Source organism: Homarus americanus, unplaced genomic scaffold, assembly GCF_018991925.1.
Source record: "Homarus americanus isolate GMGI-L3 unplaced genomic scaffold, GMGI_Hamer_2.0 scaffold35450, whole genome shotgun sequence".
Classification (NCBI taxonomy): Eukaryota; Metazoa; Arthropoda; class Malacostraca; order Decapoda; family Nephropidae; genus Homarus; species Homarus americanus.
The window spans coordinates 195,001-212,126 of NW_024737763.1; the positions used below are offsets into that span (position 1 = coordinate 195,001).

At 51.5% G+C, this 17,126-nt stretch overlaps 1 protein-coding gene across 1 annotated transcript in view; it reads right to left on the reverse strand.

The window, feature by feature from the left end:
- Positions 1–12,847, reverse strand: part of LOC121873583 (sporozoite surface protein 2-like) — a 14,091-nt gene extending 1,244 nt beyond the window's left edge. The window contains exon 1 of the mRNA XM_042377223.1: positions 12,786–12,847. Coding sequence (XP_042233157.1) covers positions 12,786–12,847 — 62 coding nt within the window. The remainder of the gene's footprint in view (positions 1–12,785) is intronic.
- Positions 12,848–17,126: the final 4,279 nt, after the last annotated feature.

The following is a 17,126-nucleotide window of genomic DNA, read 5'->3' on the forward strand; positions in this document are numbered from 1 at the left end:
GTGGGGGGTGGAGGAAGGAAGGTGTGGGGGTGAGGGAAGGAGGGAAGGTGTGGGGTGAGGGAGGGAGGGAAGGTGGGGGGTGGAGGGAGGGAGGGGGGGGTGGAGGAGGAAGGAAGGTGTGGGGTGAGGGAGGGAGGGAAGGTGGGGTGGAGGGAAGGAAGGTGGGGGTGAGGAAGGAGGAAGGTGTGGGGTGAGGGAGGGAGGGAAGGGGTGGGGGGTGGGAGGGGAAGGAGGGGGGGGATGAGGGAGGGAGGGAAGGTGGGGGGTGAGGAAGGAAGGTGGGGTGAGGGAGGGAGGGAAGGTGGGGGGAGGGAAGGAAGGTGGGGTGAGGGAGGGAGGGAAGGTGGGGGGGAGGGAAGGAAGGTGTGGGGTGAGGGAGGGAGGGAAGGTGGGGGTGAGGGAGGAAGGTGTGGGGGTGAGGGAGGGAGGGAAGGTGGGGGGTGAGGGGGAGGGAGGGAAGGTGGGGGGGGGAGGGAGGGAGGAAGGTGGGGGTGAGGGGAAGGAAGGTGGGTGAGGGAGGGAGGAAGGTGGGGAAGAGGGGAAGGGAAGGTGGGGGTGAGGGAGGGGAGGAAGGTGGGGTGAGGGAAGGAAGGTGGGGTGAGGGAAGGAGGGAAGGTGGGGGGTGAGGGAGGGAGGAAGGTGGGGGTGAGGAAGGAAGGTGTGGGTGAGGGGAGGAGGGAAGGGGGGTGAGGGAGGAGGAAGGTGGGGGTGAGGGAAGGAAGGTGGGAGGGAGGAGGGAAGGTGGGGGTGAGGGAAGGAAGGTGTGGGGGTGAGGGGAAGGAGGGAAGGTGGGGTGAGGGAGGGAGGGAAGGTGGGGGGTGGAGGGGAAGGAGGGAAGGTGGGGGGTGAGGGAGGAGGGAAGGTGGGGGGAGGGAAGGAAGGTGGGGTGAGGGAGGAGGGAAGGTGGGGTGAGGGAAGGAAGGTGGGGGTGAGGGAGGGGAGGGAAGGTGGGGTGAGGAAGGAAGGTGGGGTGAGGAGGGAGGGAAGGTGGGGGGGTGAGGGAAGGAAGGTGGGGTGAGGAGGGAGGGAAGGTGGGGGGTGAGGAGGAGGGAAGGGGGGTGAGGAGGAGGGAAGGTGGGGTGAGGGGAAGGAAGGTGGGGTGAGGGAGGAGGAAGGTGGGGGGAGGGAAGGGAAGGAGGGGAGGAGGAAGGTGGGGTGAGGGAAGGAAGGGGGTGGGGTGAGGGAAGGGGGGGTGAGGGAGGAGGAAGGTGGGGGGTGAGGGAAGGAGGAAGGTGGGGATGAGGGAGGGGAGGAAGGTGGGGGGAGGGAGAGAGGGAGGGAAGGTGGGAAGAGGGAAGGAAGGTGGGGGTGAGGGAGGGAGGAAGGTGGGGGTGAGGGAGGAGGGAAGGTGGGGGGTGAGGGAGGAGGGAGGAAGGTGGGGGGGTGAGGGAAGGAAGGTGGGGTGAGGAGGGAGGAAGGTGGTGAGGGAAGGAAGGTGTGGGGTGAGGAGGAAGGAGGAAGGTGGGGGGTGAGGGAAGGAGGGAAGGTGGGGTGGGGAGGGAGGGAGGAGGGGAAGGTGGGGGTGAGGGAAGGAAGGTGGGGTGAGGGGAAGGAGGAAGGTGGGGGAGGGAGGGAGGGAAGGTGGGGGTGAGGGAGGGAGGGGAGGGAAGGGGTGGGGGGGGGTGGAGGGAAGAAGGTGTGGGGTGAGGGGAGGGAGGAAGGGGTGGGGGTGAGGGGAGGGAGGGAAGGTGGGGGTGAGGGAGGGAGGAAGGTGGGGGGAGGGGAAGGAAGGTGGGTGAGGGAGGAGGAAGGTGGGGTGAGGAGGAGGAGGGTGGGGGGGTGAGGAGGAGGAAGGTGGGGGTGAGGAAGGAAGGTGAGGAGGGAGGGAGGGGAAGGAAGGTAAGGAGGGAGAGGGGGGAAGGTGTGGGGTGAGGAGGGAGGAAGGTGGGGAGGGAAGGAAGGAGGGAAGGAAAGGGGTGAGGGAGGAAGGGGTGAGGGAGGGAGGAGAGGGAGGAGGGTGGGGGTGAGGGAAGGAAGGTGGAGGGAGGGGAGGGAAGGGGGTGAGGGGAGAGGGGAAGGTGGGGGGGTGAGGGGAGGGAGGAAGGTGGGGGTGAGGAAGGAAGGTGAGGAGGAGGAAGGGGGGAGGAGGAGGAAGGGGGTGAGGGAAGGTGGGGGAGGAGGGGAGGGAAGGTGGGGGGTGAGGGGAAGGAAGGTAAGGAGGGAAGGAAGGTGTAGGGAGGAGGAAGGTGGGAGGAAGGGAAGGTGGGGGGTGAGGAGGAGGAAGGTGGGGGGGAGGGAAGGAAGGTGGGGTGAGGAGGGAGGGAAGGTGGGGGGAAGGAGGAAGGAAGGTGGGGTGAGGAGGAGGAAGGTGGGGGGTGAGGGGAGGAGGGAAGGTGGGGGGTGGGGAGGGAGGAGGAAGAGTGGGGTGAGGGAAGGAAGGTGGGGTGAGGAGGGAGGGAAGGTGGGGGTGAGGGGAAGGAAGGGTGGGGGGGGAGGGAGGGAGGGAGGAAGGTGGGGGGTGAGGGAGGAAGGTGGGTGAGGGAAGGAGGGAAAGGTGGGGTGAGGGGAGGGAGGGAAGGTGGGGAGGGAAGGAGGGAAGGGGGATGAGAGGGAGGGGAGGGAAGGGGGTGAGGGAGAGAGGGGAGGGGAAGGTGGGGGTGAGGAAGGAAGGTGTGGGGGTGGAGGGAGGGGAGGAAGGTGGGGGGGGTGAGGGGAGGGAGGGGAAGGTGGGGGTGAGGGAGGAGGAGGGAAGGTGGGGGGTGAGGAAGGAAGGGGTGAGGGAGGGAGGGAAGGTGAGGGAAGGAAGGTGTGGGGTGAGGGAGGAAGGAGGGAAGGTGGGGGGTGAGGAAGGAGGGAAGGTGGGGGTGAGGGAGGGAGGAGGAAGGTGGGGTGAGGGAAGAAGGTGGGGTGAGGGGAGGAGGGAAGGTGGGGGGTGAGGAGGAGAAGGTGGGGGGTGAGGGAGGGGAGGAAGGTGGGGGGTGAGGGAAGGAAGGTGGGGTGAGGAGGGAGGAAGGTGGGGTGGGGAGGAGGAGGAAGGTGGGGGTGGAGGAGGAGGGAAGGTGGGGTGAGGGAAGGAAGGTGGGGGTGAGGGAGAGGGAAGGTGGGGTGAGGGAGGAGGGTGGGGAGGGAGGGAAGGTGGGGTGAGGGAAGGAAGGGGTGGGGTGAGGAGGAGAAGGTGGGGAGGGAAGGAAGGTGGGGGTGAGGGAAGGAGAGGGAGGAAAGGTGGGGTGAGGGAGGAGGAGGTGAGGAGGAAGGTGGGGTGAGGGAGGGAAAGGAAGAGGGAGGGAAGGAAGGTGGGGGTGAGGGAGGGAGGGGGTGAGGGAGGAGGAAGGTGGGGGGAGAGGAAGGAAGGTGAGGAGGAGGGAAGGTGGGGGTGAGGGAGGGAGGGAAGGTGGGGGTGAGGAGGGAGGGAAGGTGGGGGTGAGGGAAGGAAGGTGTGGGGGTGAGGGAGGGAGGAAGGAAGAGGGAGGGGAGGAAGGTGGGGTGGAGGGAAGGAAGGTGTGGGGTGAGGGAGGAAGGTGGGGGAGGGATGAGGAGAGGAAGGAAGGTGGGGTGAGGAGGAGGAAGGTGGGGTGAGGGAAGGAAGGGGGGTGAGGGAGGGAAGGTGGGGGGGGTGAGGGAAGGAGGGAAGGTGGGATGAGGGAGGGAGGAAGGTGGGGGGAGGGAGGGAGGGAGGGAAGGTGGGGGTGAGGGAAGGAAGGTGTGGGGTGAGGGAGGGAGGGAAGGTGGGGGTGAGGGAGGGAGGGAAGGTGTGGGTGAGGAGGAGGAAGGTGGGGGTGAGGAAGAAGGTGGGGGGAGGGGAGGAGGGAAGGGGAAGGAGAGGGAAGGAGGGAAGGTGGGGTGAGGGGAAGGAAGGTGTGGGGGTGAGGAGGGAGGAAGGTGGGGGAGGGAAGGAGGGGGTGGGGTGAGGGGAGGGAAGGGGGGTGAGGGAGGAGGAGGAAGGTGGGGGGAGGGAAGGAGAGGAGGAGGAAGGTGGGGTGAGGGAGGAGGAAGGTGGGGGTGAGGGAAGGAAGGTGGGGAGGAGGGAGGGGAGGGAAGGGGTGAGGGAAGGTGGTGAGGGGAGGAGGGAAGGTGGGGTGAGGGGAGGGGAGGAGGGAAGGTGAGGGAGGAGGGGAGGTGGGGGGTGAGGGAAGGAAGGTGGGGTGAGGGAGGGGAGGGGAAGGTGGGGAGAGGGAGAGGGAAGGTGAGGGGAGGGAGGAGGGAAGGTGGGGTGAGGAGGGAGGGGAGGGGAAGGGGGGAGTGAGGGGAGGGAGGGAAGGTGGGGGGGGGAGGGGAAGGAAGGGGGGTGAGGGGGAGGAGGGAAGGTGGGGGGTGAGGGGAGGGAGGGAGGGAAGGGAAGAGGGAAGGAAGGTGTGGGGTGAGAGGGGAGGGAGGGAAGGTGGGGGTGAGGGGAGGGAGGGAAGGTGGGGAGGGAGGGAGGGAGGGAAGGTGGGGGGGAGGGAGGGGAGGGAAGGTGGGGGTGAGGAGGGAGGAGGAAGGTGGGGGTGAGGGAAGGAGGGAGGTGGGAGGGGGGGGTGAGGGAGGAGGGAGGAAGGTGGGGTGAGGGAGGAGGGGAAGGGGGGTGAGGGAAGGAGGTGGGGGTGAGGGAGGAGGGTGGGGAGGAGGGAGGGAAGGTGGGGGTGAGGGGAGGGAGGAGGGAGAAAATACTAGGGAGGGAAGGAGGTGTTTGGGTGGAGGGAAGGAGGAAGGAGGATGCCTAAGATATTGATGATGAGAGAGAGAGAGAGAGAGAGAGAGAGAGATGTTGACATTACTCACAAAATATAGACTTATTTTACTCTCAAAAAATTATTAAATGTCACTTAAAAAATAGAGAAAAATATTGATTTTTCACCAATTTATTCTCATTTTTTCTGGTATTAAAATTTACTTCATATTGGAGAATAAATTACTTGAATAACCTTTGCAAATTGTCATCATTTCTCACCGACAAAAACATTTATAAATTTATTTTGTTTTAGTTTTATTCGTAAGAAAAAAAATTGTAAGAATTATGCTTGTAAATAAATTGTTTATTTTTTATTTATTTGTTTGCGAATATGTAAATGAGTTGGCGATATGTCTATAAATTTGTAAATGTATCTCTCTCTCTCTCTCTTTGTGCAAGACAGATACGGATAGCCTTGTTCGTACTTCTGTTTATTTGATCAGGGCTCTGTGTGTGTGTGTGTGTGTGTGTGTGTGTGTGTGTGTGTGTGTGTGTGTGTGTGTGTGTGTGTGTAAGGATTTATTGATGCAACAAACACCTGACCTAGACTGACTTCCTGTTCTCACTTAACCTCTTAAACAACAGGTGTGTTAGAGCTGGTTCCTGTTGTCCCCCACTGTAAAAAGACAACAGGTATGGCTCCTTCCTGGCAAAACGACGTTTCTGATTGGCTGATTGAAGGGATTCGTAGTGGTTATAGTTAATCATTTGTCATTCCAGTTAATAGATAATGGAATCTACACTCTCTCTCTCTCCATTCTTCCTTCAAATCCCCACCTCCTCCAGCGCCCCTCCTCTCCACTACCTCCTCCACCACTCCTCCTCCTCCACCACTCCCTCCTCCTCCCCTCCTCCCTACCCTCCTCCTCCACCACTACCTCCCTCCACCACTACCCTCCTCCCCACTCCCCCCCTCTCCCACCCTCCTTCCACCCTCCACACCCATCTCCTCCACACCTCCATCCTCATTCTCCCTCTCACCACCCTCCCTCCACCACCATCCCCCTCCACCACCACCCCTCCCTCCCCCCCACACCTCCTCCACCCCTCCCCCTCCCTCCTCCACACCTCCTCCACACCTTCCTCCTCCACACCTCCTCCTCCACACCTCCACTACCCTCCTCCCTCCTCCCTCCACACTGTACCATCTCCTTAGTTTAATTTCCTAATTGCTCAGGTCTTTGTCTATCTGTCAGTCACTTATCCTCGTGTCTGTCTGTGTCTGTGTGAGTGTGCGTGTCTGCCTGAGTGTGTGCGTCTGAGTTTGTGTGCGTCTGAGTTTGTGTGCGTCTGAGTCTATGTGCGTGTCTATCTGAGTGTACGTGCGTCTGAGTGTGTGCATCTGAGTCTGTGCGTGTCTGACTGTGCTTGTGTGCGTCTGAGTCTGTGTGTGTGTGTGTGTGTGTGTGTGTGTGTGTTTCTATCTATCTGTCTGTCCGTATTTGTGTTTGGTCTGTCTGTCTGTCTGTCTGTATCTGTGTCTGTCTGTCTATCTAATTAACGGTATAATTGGTTTGTTGTCACTAAAATATTATTATTATTTTTACTACTTATGCTGTACTACTACTACTACTACTACTACTACTACTACTACTATTATTACTTTTTTAATGGCAAGCACTCCCCTATAGCCACACACCTTCGCCATATTTTATTACCTTGAAATTAAATATCCTAATACACTTATTAGCTGTCCTAGCTGTGTTGAGTTGGTTGACCGCAGATCTATACGGCATTTAAGTGACTGTTGCCTCATAGTCAATATCTGCAACGCTGTGAAAGCAGGGGCTGATGCTCTCTCATTCCCCTGAGGCAAACAAAAGCCGACCTAAGGAGATGAAAGGACAGTCGACATCTCATCGGAAACAACCAACATAACTTCTGGGCTGCTGCTTCTGTTCGGATAGCACTCGCGAGTCTGGTGTGGTATCTTGCGCAGATCCTCCCGCAGGATTGTGAACACTAAAGTCAAGCTACTGTGATCAAGTTCTAATTCTCTCGGTATGCCCTTATCTTGTCGTTCTCGTTCCTCCTGTGTGCAGCATCAAGAGCTAAGTTACGGTGACATCTCGGCCATGGGATAAAAATCTGATGTCGAAATTTCGCTGTCCCAGCGTCAAGAATCTCGGCACTAATCAACACAAATAGATTGGATTTGTTTCGGAATCCCTATGTTGGAAATTCTCACCGTCTAATGGAAGGAGGTCAGTTCTACCATGACATAACGGCCGTTCATGCTTATATTTGCTGTGAGGGTCCTTACTTCGTCATGCCTGCATGAAGCTCCTTTTCTTGCACCATGGCGTGAGTCGTGACGTCATAGGAAGAACCACCTTATATTGGAGGAGGGCAAGCCTTCTACTGACCTACCGTACCTTAAACGTGGCATCTGTAAGTTCTTGTTTATTTGGGCTAAACCATTTGCCCTCATCGGTAACGTCGTTAACAAGTTTAAGGCACCCACCTCCTGCCTTCTCTTTCTTTTTTCAGAATTCTCTGTTGCACAGCAGCAGTTGCTGCAACTTATCTTTAACCCGTGTGGTTTAATCATGGATATTTAGAATCTTGTTTATTTCACTTCAGAGTATCACCTCCCTGTTGCATTCTAGAGCTATTATGTGGTCCGTGAGGGCTGCCGTGAGCTTAGCTGAGTTTTGATGTTTGGTGGATGTTCAGTGTAGCCAATCTCTCAGTTTGTAAAATCCCATTCCTCCCAGTCTCGTGGTAGTGCAAGAGTGATCTTTCTGCTGGGGTTAGATGAGGGTGTTTCTAATTTGGGAATGAGAGTGGCAGCAGTAAGCCTCTTCCAGAGGGTGGATGAGACCAAGGTATAGGATAGTGATGCATCCAAGGTAGTTCAACGATGTTTGATGCAGGTGAATGCCTGCAAAAGCCGCATGTGTGCTCTGTGTTGTAATCTCCAGAACCCAGAGCTTGGATTTTCCTAACCCATATTCACCTTTCCCAGGTACGTACTCCAGTCTTGAGACCGTCGTGCGATTACGCATAGTGTCTTTGGCCATCCTTTGTTATTTGACCTCACTTCCACCAGGCTTATCATTGCCCGTTCATGATGTTCTGGCTTCACAATGAAGGACTTGCTGTGGTGGTACCTAGTAGCTGGTACCAGGTCCCACCACTTTTGATGTCCTCCACTTTTCCTGCTGTATGATGGTATCACCTCTTAAGTATGTTGTTTACTATATAAAGATTGATGGATTCTATAAGGTTCAACATTAAAGCGGACACTTGATCTTGATGTTGTGCAATGCGGCCTTGCAGTTTATGTTGAATGCGGTTGACGTCCTGGGAGAACAGCGTCTGATAAAACTGCTCAAATATCGTTCTCATATTGAATGGCAGCTTCCTCAGCCTGGTGGCCATACCTAAGCTTTAGTTCCTGCTGCTGCTGACATCATCCTTTACCACCTCCATTATGCACTTTCCGATGATCTGCCTCAGCACTTCCCCACCCCTATGGTAGTCTGGATTCTTATCCCAGGGAATGGGAGCAGCAGGCCGTCAGAGCATGGAGGTGTTGGCTGCTGGATGCAACTTTCTTGCAGGACGGCAATGGCAGTGCAGGAATGCTTGCTGCAGGGCCAGCATTGGTGCTGAGGATGACCTCAGCCGTTTGCATCCAGACCTGAAGGGCCGGCCTCCCTGAGTCCTTCAGTGCCTTTTTTCCCTACATCCCTCCTGTTGTTTTCTTGAACAGTACCAGTATTTGGTGGGATATAGGCACCCTGGGTGCCTTTACTTGCAGGGGGATGTTGCTGCTTTCTCAGTTGTTTTAATGTCTCTCTGTCTATTAGCAGAACTCCACTGGAGGAATTCTCTGTGAAGATCTTACCGCCAAGACACTTTTCCCCACATTTGTTTTGAAAAGAAAACTTTCTTGCAACGTCATCGGTGTTTTTGCTTCCGTCTTCACAAATTTAGTCTCTCCTGCAGTGTGCCTTCATAGGGAGATCATCAAGGGCCCCCATTCTGCATTGTCAATCTTCTCTTCATTAGCTCACATTTTCTTCGTGCTTGAAATGTGCATGTGTGTCCTCTGACAGAATAGATGTGTGTATGCAGTATGAAAATGAAACAGTCTGGTACTCCCAGTCATGAGGTGAATCATCTCCCGAATCATTTTCTTTGGTGGCCGCACACTTGGGTGGTTCAATGAGTTAGTTGGCGACCACCTGACAGATGAAGTTTCTTCTTATATGTCAGCATTTTCCCATCGACATACTTATTTCCTGTGGTGGCTGTCTCTCCATTACCTCGTGGACATCAGCTACTATTGGAGCAGCGTTTATTAGTGCTACATTTTTCAGGTTGAGTAGACTCACTGCTATCATTTAGGATCATCGAGAACGGTTGGGTCGGCGATAGCCACTGCAGCCTCCTAATGTCGGCTCTACCATGGCGGGTTCCGACAATTGTTTCCCTTTCTGCAAACCCACACAGAATGGGATTTGTTTCTCGCACATTCACAGCTAGTGCATTTTGGTCCTGTGCTAGACCCAGCAATGTCTCTGTTGCGGCATAGTGTTCCCGCACCTTGGGCGACAGTTAAATCACCTCCGACATCTGCTTTGGTCTATACAGAAAAACTAGTTCTTATAATTAAAAGGGCAGAGGTGACTGGCTGTACTACCGTGTCCGGGTGACAGGGGCGTATGTTAGCGCGCGTGGTGTGTAGCCCGTGGGCGACAATCCACACATCAGAGATGATGCACTAGAACCAGGTGCCACACCTAACACTTGTTTATATGGCAGCCAGTAACTTTTCTATGAATTCGCACTGATGTAATATGGCTATATATACTCACTTGGTCGGCCGACACTACATGGGTATTATTACCGTTACTTGTGGAGGGGGGAGGGGCGACCGTAAGTGTGGGGGCGCGGCACCATGGGCGAGTCTCGATGCCACCCCTGTAAAAAACAGGACTATCGACACTGGCACTGGCACCTGCAATAGCCGTCCAGTAAATAACCTGAAACTCGCTTGTTGACATAGTGAACACAGAATATTTGTGATTATGCCATCAAGGGAAAGAACTATTCAGTGACAATGCAAGGGTGACATCATTCATTCACCATTGCTGCATTCCCTCTCCACACTCCCAATATGTTCCACAAACACTGTAGATTGAATTGTAACAGAATTGAATTGTAACAGTTTATTTAAGAAAAATACAGATACAGAGTGGATAATAATAACAATATTAACATGGCTGAGCCAGTTGAGAACCTGAGCTCTCTTTGAGGCACCTGATATATACTATACATTTATCTCAACTACTACTGTACTACAACTACTACTGCTACTCCTGTACTACTACTACTACTCACCAAGGTACAGTGTTACAGCAAGGGTCTGTATTCAGTAAGAAACCAAATAAATGGGTTAATTTTGGGGGGCTTTCAGTACGGTGACAGCGGTGTGAAAACGGAGCTGGGGGTATGTGTCAGGAGGGGCTATTGTAGACTGGAGGGACTATTGTAGATTGGGCGGAGGCTATTTTAGACGGGTGAGCGGGGGGCTATTGTAGACTGGAGGACTATTGTGATTGGGGCGGAGGCTATTTTAGACAGGGTGAGCGGGGGCTGTGTAGACTGGAGGGGACTATTGTGGAGTGGGGCGGAGGCTATTTTAGACGGGTGGGCAGGGGGGGGCCATTGTAGACTGGAGGGGACTATTGTGTGGGTGGGGCGGGGCTATTTTAGACGGGTGAACAGGGGGCTATTGTAGACTGGGGCAGGCTGGTGTGAGCTGGAGGAACTATTGTTGGGTGGGGCGGGGCTATTTGGACGGATGAACGGGGGCTTTTGTAGACTGGAGAACTAGGTGGGGCGGGGGCTATTTTAGACGGGTGAACAGGGGGCTATTTTAGACGGGTGAAGGGGGGCTATTGTAGACTGGGGCAGGTTATTGTAGATGGGGCGGGGCTACTGTAGACTGAGGGGACTATGTGGAGCTGAGGGGCTATTGTAGACAGGGGATTTGTAGATGGGGGAGTGTGGGGCTATGTAGACTGAGGGGGCAGGGGACTATTGACTGGGAGGATGTGGGGCTATTGTATTTTTTTGGGGTGCAGGGGCTGTAAATTGAAGGAGAGATCGGAGGACTGCTGTAGGTGTAATTAAGGTCTATTTTGTAGTAGCCTTCTGAGGACTGTTATCTGATTGGGGACTTTAAATATCGTTATGGGACTATTGTAACGTCACTGGGGACTACAATAGCTTTAATGGGGGATATGGGGACTGATATAGACCCCAAGGACTCTTTTTTTTCTAGTCTTCGTGGTAACTACCGTGGGGACTACCGTAGCCTGAGTGGAGACTACTGTAAGACGTGGAGCAAGTCATAAGTCTCCGTTTTCTATACCAGGGACTGTTATAAACCTCTTAAGAAAACGGATTGGTATTTTGACCTGATTTGATAGAGTGGTGGTTTTGGTGGTAATGGTTGTGGTGGTGGTGGTTGTGGTGGTAATGGTTGTGGTGGTAATGGTTTGTTGGTGGTGGTGGTTGGTGGTAATGGTTGTGGTGGTGGTGGTTGTGGTGGTGGTGGTTATGGTGGTGGTTAGTTGTGGTGGTAATGGTTGTGGTGGTAATGGTTGTGGTGGTGGTGGTTGTGTGGTGGTGGTGGTTATGGTGGTGGTAGTTGTTGGTGGTAATGGTTGTGGTGGTAATGGTTGTGGTGGTAATGGTTGTGGTGGTGGTGGTGGTTGTGGTGGTAATGGTTTGTGGTGGTAATGGTTGTGGTGGTGGTAGTGGTTGTGGTGTGTAATGGTTGTGGTGGTAATGGGTTTGTGGTGGTGGTGGTGGTGGTTGTGGTGGTAATGGTTGTGGTGGTAATGGTTTGTGGTGGTGGTAGTGGTTGTGGTGGTAATGGTTGTGGTGGATAATGGTTGTGGTGGTAATGGTTGTGGTGGTGGTGGTTATGGTGGTGGTGGTTATGGTGGTGAGAGTGGTTGTGGTGGTAATGGTTTGTTTGGTGGTGTGGTAGTTTTTGGTGGTGGTTGATGGTGGTAATGGTTGTGGTGGTAATGGTTATTAGTTAGTAATGGTTGTGAGGTGGTAATGGTTTGTTTTGGTGGTGGTGGTGGTGGTTTTGGTGGTAATGGGTTGTGGTGGTAATGGTTTGTTTGGTGGTGGTGGTTGTGTGGTGGTAATGGTTGTGGTGGTAATGGTTATGGTGGTGGTGGTGGTTGTGGTGGTAGTTTGGTAGGTGGTAATGGTTGTGGTGAAATTAAATGGTTTATTGGTGGTAATGGTTGTGGTGGTAATGGTTTGTGGTGTGGTTTGTGGTGGTATGGTTGTGTGGTGGTGGTGTGGTGGTTGTGGTGGTGGTAGTTGGTGGTTGTTACTGTAGTAATTCTGAAGTCCTGTACTGTGCTTAAGAATAATCCCATCACCTCCCCATTGGTTGAGAATCGCCTTAATGCACTCCGATTGGTCGAGAATCGTGTAATGCACTCCCATTGGTCGAAGATATTCACCACCCTCCAGTCGAGAGTCGTCTTAATACACTCCCATTGGTCGAGAGTCGTCTTAGTACACTCCCATTAGTCGAGAGTCGTCTTAATACACTCCCATTGGTCGAGATCGTCTAATACCTCTCATTGGTCGAGAGTCGTCTTAATACACTCCCATTGGTCGAGAATCGTCTTAATACACTTTGGTCGAGAGTCGTCTTAATACACTCCCATTGGTCGAGAATCGTCTTAATACACTCTCATTGGTCGAGTCGTCTTAGTACTACTCCGGTCGAGAGTCGTCTTAATACACTCCCATTGGTCGAGAATCGTCTTAATACTCTCATTGGTCAAGTCGTCTTATACTACACTCATTGGTCGAGAGTCGTCTTAATACACTCTCATGCCGAGAATACCTTACCTCTCATTGGTCGAGTCGTCTTAATACACTCTCATTGGTCGAGTAATACTCTACCTTACCTCATTGGTCGAGAGTCGTCTTAATACACTCTCATTGGTCGAGAATACTCTACAACACACTCTCATTGTGAGAGTCGTCTTAATACACTCTCATTGGTCGAGAGTCATCTTAATACACTCTCATCGGTCGAGAGTCGTCTTAATACCTCCCATTGGTCGAGAATACTCTACCTTACCTCTCATTGGTCGAGAGTCGTCTTAATACTCTCATGGTCGAGAGTCGTCTTAATACCTCCATTGGTGCGAGTCGTCTTAATACACTCTCATTGGTCGAGAATACTCTACAACACACTCTCATTGGTCGAGAGTCGTCTTAATACACTCCATTGGTCGAGACTCTACAACACACTCTCATTGGTCGAGTCGTGTAATACACCCATTGGTCGAGAATCATCTTAATACACTCTCATTGGTCGAGAATACTCTACAACACACTCATTGGTCGAGTCGTCTTAATACACTCCCATTGATCGAGACTCTACAACACACTCTCATTGGTCGAGAGTCGTCTTATACACTCATTGGTCGAGAGTCGTCTTAATACCTCCCATTGGTCGAGAGTCGTCTTAATAACTCCCATTGGTCGAGAGTCGTCTTAATACTCTCTTGGTCGAGAATACTCTACAATACCTCCCATTGGTCGAGTCGTCTTAATCACTCATTGGTCGAAATCATCATACACTCTCATTGGTCGAGTCGTCTTAATACACTCTCATTGGTCGAGAATGCTCTACAACACACTCTCATTGGTCGATGAGTCGTCTTAATACACTCTCATTGGTCGAGAGTCGTCTTAACAGGTCGAGTCGTCTTAATACACTCTCATTGGTCGAGGAAGTCGTCTTAATACACTCTCATTGGTCGAAGTCGTCTTAACCACTCTCATTGGTCGAGAGTCGTCTTAATACACTCTCATTGGTCGAGAGTCGTCTTAATACACTCTCATTGGTCGAGTCTCAAATACTCTCATTGGTCGAGAGATCTCATTTGTAGAGTCGATTCATTGGTCGAGAGTCTCATTGGTCGAAGTCGTCTACATTGGTCGAGAGATCTTCTCACTCTCATTGGTCGAGTCGTCTTAATACCATTGGTCGAGAGTCGTCTTATACACTCTCGTGAATCTTCTTATACACTCTCATTGGTCGAGAGTCGTCTTAATACTCCCATTGGTCGAGAATCCTAATATACTCTCATTGGTCGAGAGTCGTCATATACTACTCATTAGTTGAGAGTCATCTTAATACACTCTCATTGGTCGAGAATACTCTACAATACACTCCCATTGGTCGAGAATCGTCTATACACTCTCATTGGTCGAGAGTCGTCTTAATACACTCTCATTGGTCATGCAACGGTCGAGAATCTTCTGGTCGAAGTCGTCTTAATACTCCCATTGGTCGAGAATCTTCTTAATACACTCTCATTGGTCGAGAGTCGTCTTAATACACTGTCATTGGTCGAGTCGTCTTAATACACTCCATTGGTCGAGATCGTCTTAATACACTCCCATTGGTCGAGTCGTCTTAATACACTCTCATTGGTCGAGAATACTCTACTGTAGAATCGTTTTAATACACTCTCCATTGGTCGAGAGTCGTGTATCACCTCTCATTGGTCAAGAGTCGTCTTAATACCTCTCATTGGTCGTCTTAATACACTCATTGGTGAATCGTCTTAATACACTCTCATTGGTCGAGAGTCGTCTTAATACACTTCTCATTGGTCGAGAGTCGTCTTAATACACTCTCATTGGTCGAGAGTCGTCTTAATACCTCATTGGTCGAGAGTCGTCTTAATACACTCCCATTGGTCGAGAGTCGTCTTAATATACTTCCCATTGGTCGAGAGTCGTTTTAATACTTCTCATTGGTCGAGAATACCTACAACACACTTCCATTGGTCGAGAATCGTTTTAATACATCTTCATTGGTCGAGAGTCGTCTTAATACACTCTCATTGGTCGAGAATACTCTTACAACACACTTCCATTGGTCGAGAATCGTTTTAATACACTCCCATTGGTCGAGAGTCGTCTTAATACACTCTATTGGTCGAGAGTCGTCTTAATACACCTCATTGGTCAGAGTCGTCTTAATATACTCTCATTGGTCGAGAGTCGTCTTAATACACTCTCATTGGTCGAGAGTCGTTTTAATACACTCCTATTGGTCGAGAATCGTTTAATACACTCTCATTGGTCGAGAGTCGTCTTAATACACTCCCATTGGGTCGAGAGTCGTCTTAATACACTCCCATTGGTCGAGAGTCGTCTTAATACACTCCCATTGGTCGAGAGTCGTCTTAATACACTCCCATTGGTCGAGAGTCGTCTTAATACACTCCCATTGGTCGAGAGTCGTCTTAGTACCTCCCATTGGTCGAGAGTCGTCTTTAGTACACTCCCATTGGTCGAGAGTCGTCTTAGTACACTTCATTGGTCGAGAGTCGTCTAATACACTCTCATTGGTCGAGAATACTCTACAACACACTTCCATTGGTCGAGAGTCTCTTAATACACTCCCATTGGTCGAGAGTCGTCTTAATACACTCATCTGGTCGAGAGTCGTCTTAATACACTCCCATTGGTCGAGAGTCGTCTTAATACACCCCATTGGTCGAGAGTCGTCTTAATACACTCCCATTGGTCGAGAGTCGTCTTAATACCTCCATTGGTCGAGTATACTTACAATACCTCCCATTGGTCGAGAATACTCTACAATACACTCCCATTGGTCGAGAATACTCTACAATACACTTCCCATTGGTCGAGAGTCGTCTTAATACACTCTCATTGGTCGAGAGTCGTCTTACACTCTCATTGGTCGAGAATACTCTTACAACACACTTCCATTGGTCGAGAATCTTCTAATACACTCTCATTGGTCGAGAGTCGTCTTAATACACTCCCATTGGTCGAGAGTCGTCTTAATACACTCCCATTGGTCGAGAGTCGTCTTACACTCCCCATTGGTCGAGGTCGTCTTAATACACTCTCATTGGTCGAGAGTCGTCTTAATACACCCCATTGGTCGAGAGTCGTCTTAATACACCCCATTGGTCGAGAATCTTCTTAATACACTCTCATTGGTCGAGAATCGTCTTAATACACTCCCATTGGTCGAGAGTCGTCTTAATACACTCTCATTGGTCGAGAATACTCTACAACACACTATTGGTCGAGAGTCGTCTTAATACACTCTCATTGGTCGAGAGTCGTCTTAATACACCTCCATTGGTCGAGAGTCGTCTTAATACACTCCCATTGGTCGAGAATCTTCTTAATACACCTCATTGGTCGAGTAATCGTCTAATACACTCCCATTGGTCGAGTCGTCTTAATACACTCTCATTGGTCGAGAATACTCTACAACACACTCTCATTGGTCGAGAGTCGTCTTAATACATTCTCATTGGTCGAGAGTCGTCTTAATACACTCTCATTGGTCGAGAATACCTACAACACACTTCCATTGGTCGAGAATCGTCTTAATACACTCTCATTGGTCGAGAGTCTTCTAATAATACTCTCTATTGGTCGAGAGTCGTCTAATACACTCTCATTGGTCGAGAGTCGTCTAATACCTCCCATTGTCGAGAATCGTCTTAATACACTCCCATTGGTCGAGAGTCGTCTTAATACACCCCATTGGTCGAGAGTCGTCCACACTCATTGGTCGAGAATACTCTACAACACACTTCCATTGGTCGAGAATCGTATTAATACACTCCCATTGGTCGAAAATCGTCAACGTGAATGCTTATTGGTCGAGGAGGATCATTAAGCGCGCTCATTAGTGGTTATTTTCCCGTATGCTCATTGGTGGATTGCCTCATTAGGGAATTTCTTGCCCAGCGCGCTTATTGGTTGATAATAATCGTCCTTTTGCCATTTTCGAACCAACCAATCAGCTCATTAGGTGAGTACCCGTCACTTCCTATTGGTGGTATACAATCCTTAATTCGTCGTCTTTGTTCGTTCGTATTTCCGTTCATCTGTGTGTGTGTGTGTGTGTGTGTGTGTGTGTGTGTGTGTGTAAATAATAAATAATAATAATAATTAACGGTTTATTAAGATAACATGACAGCCCGAAGGCTGAAAATATACAATGAACAGGGGTGATAAGTTACATATGGTGGAATCGGGGAGTGTGTGTGTGTGCGCAGGCGCGCGTGTGTGTGTGTGTGTGTGTGTGTGTGTGTTTGTGTGTGTGTGTGTGTGTGTGTGTGTGGGAGGTGTGTGTGTTTGTGTGTGTGTGTGTGTTTACAGCCAAAATAGCCGGTACACAGGAAGGTTAATTTCGCGGAGGTGAAATATGGAAAGACTCACTGTGGCTTGGCTCTACTGACCCTGTTTATATATATTGCCTGTGGCCCACGGGTTACTGACTCTCTCTTGATGGTGAGGTGTGTGTGGGGGGGGTGTGTGTGTGTGTGGGGGGAGTGGGGTGAGTGTGTGTGTGTAGGAGGGTGGTGTGTATGTGTGTGTGTGGGGGAATGTATGTCTGTATATTGTGTTA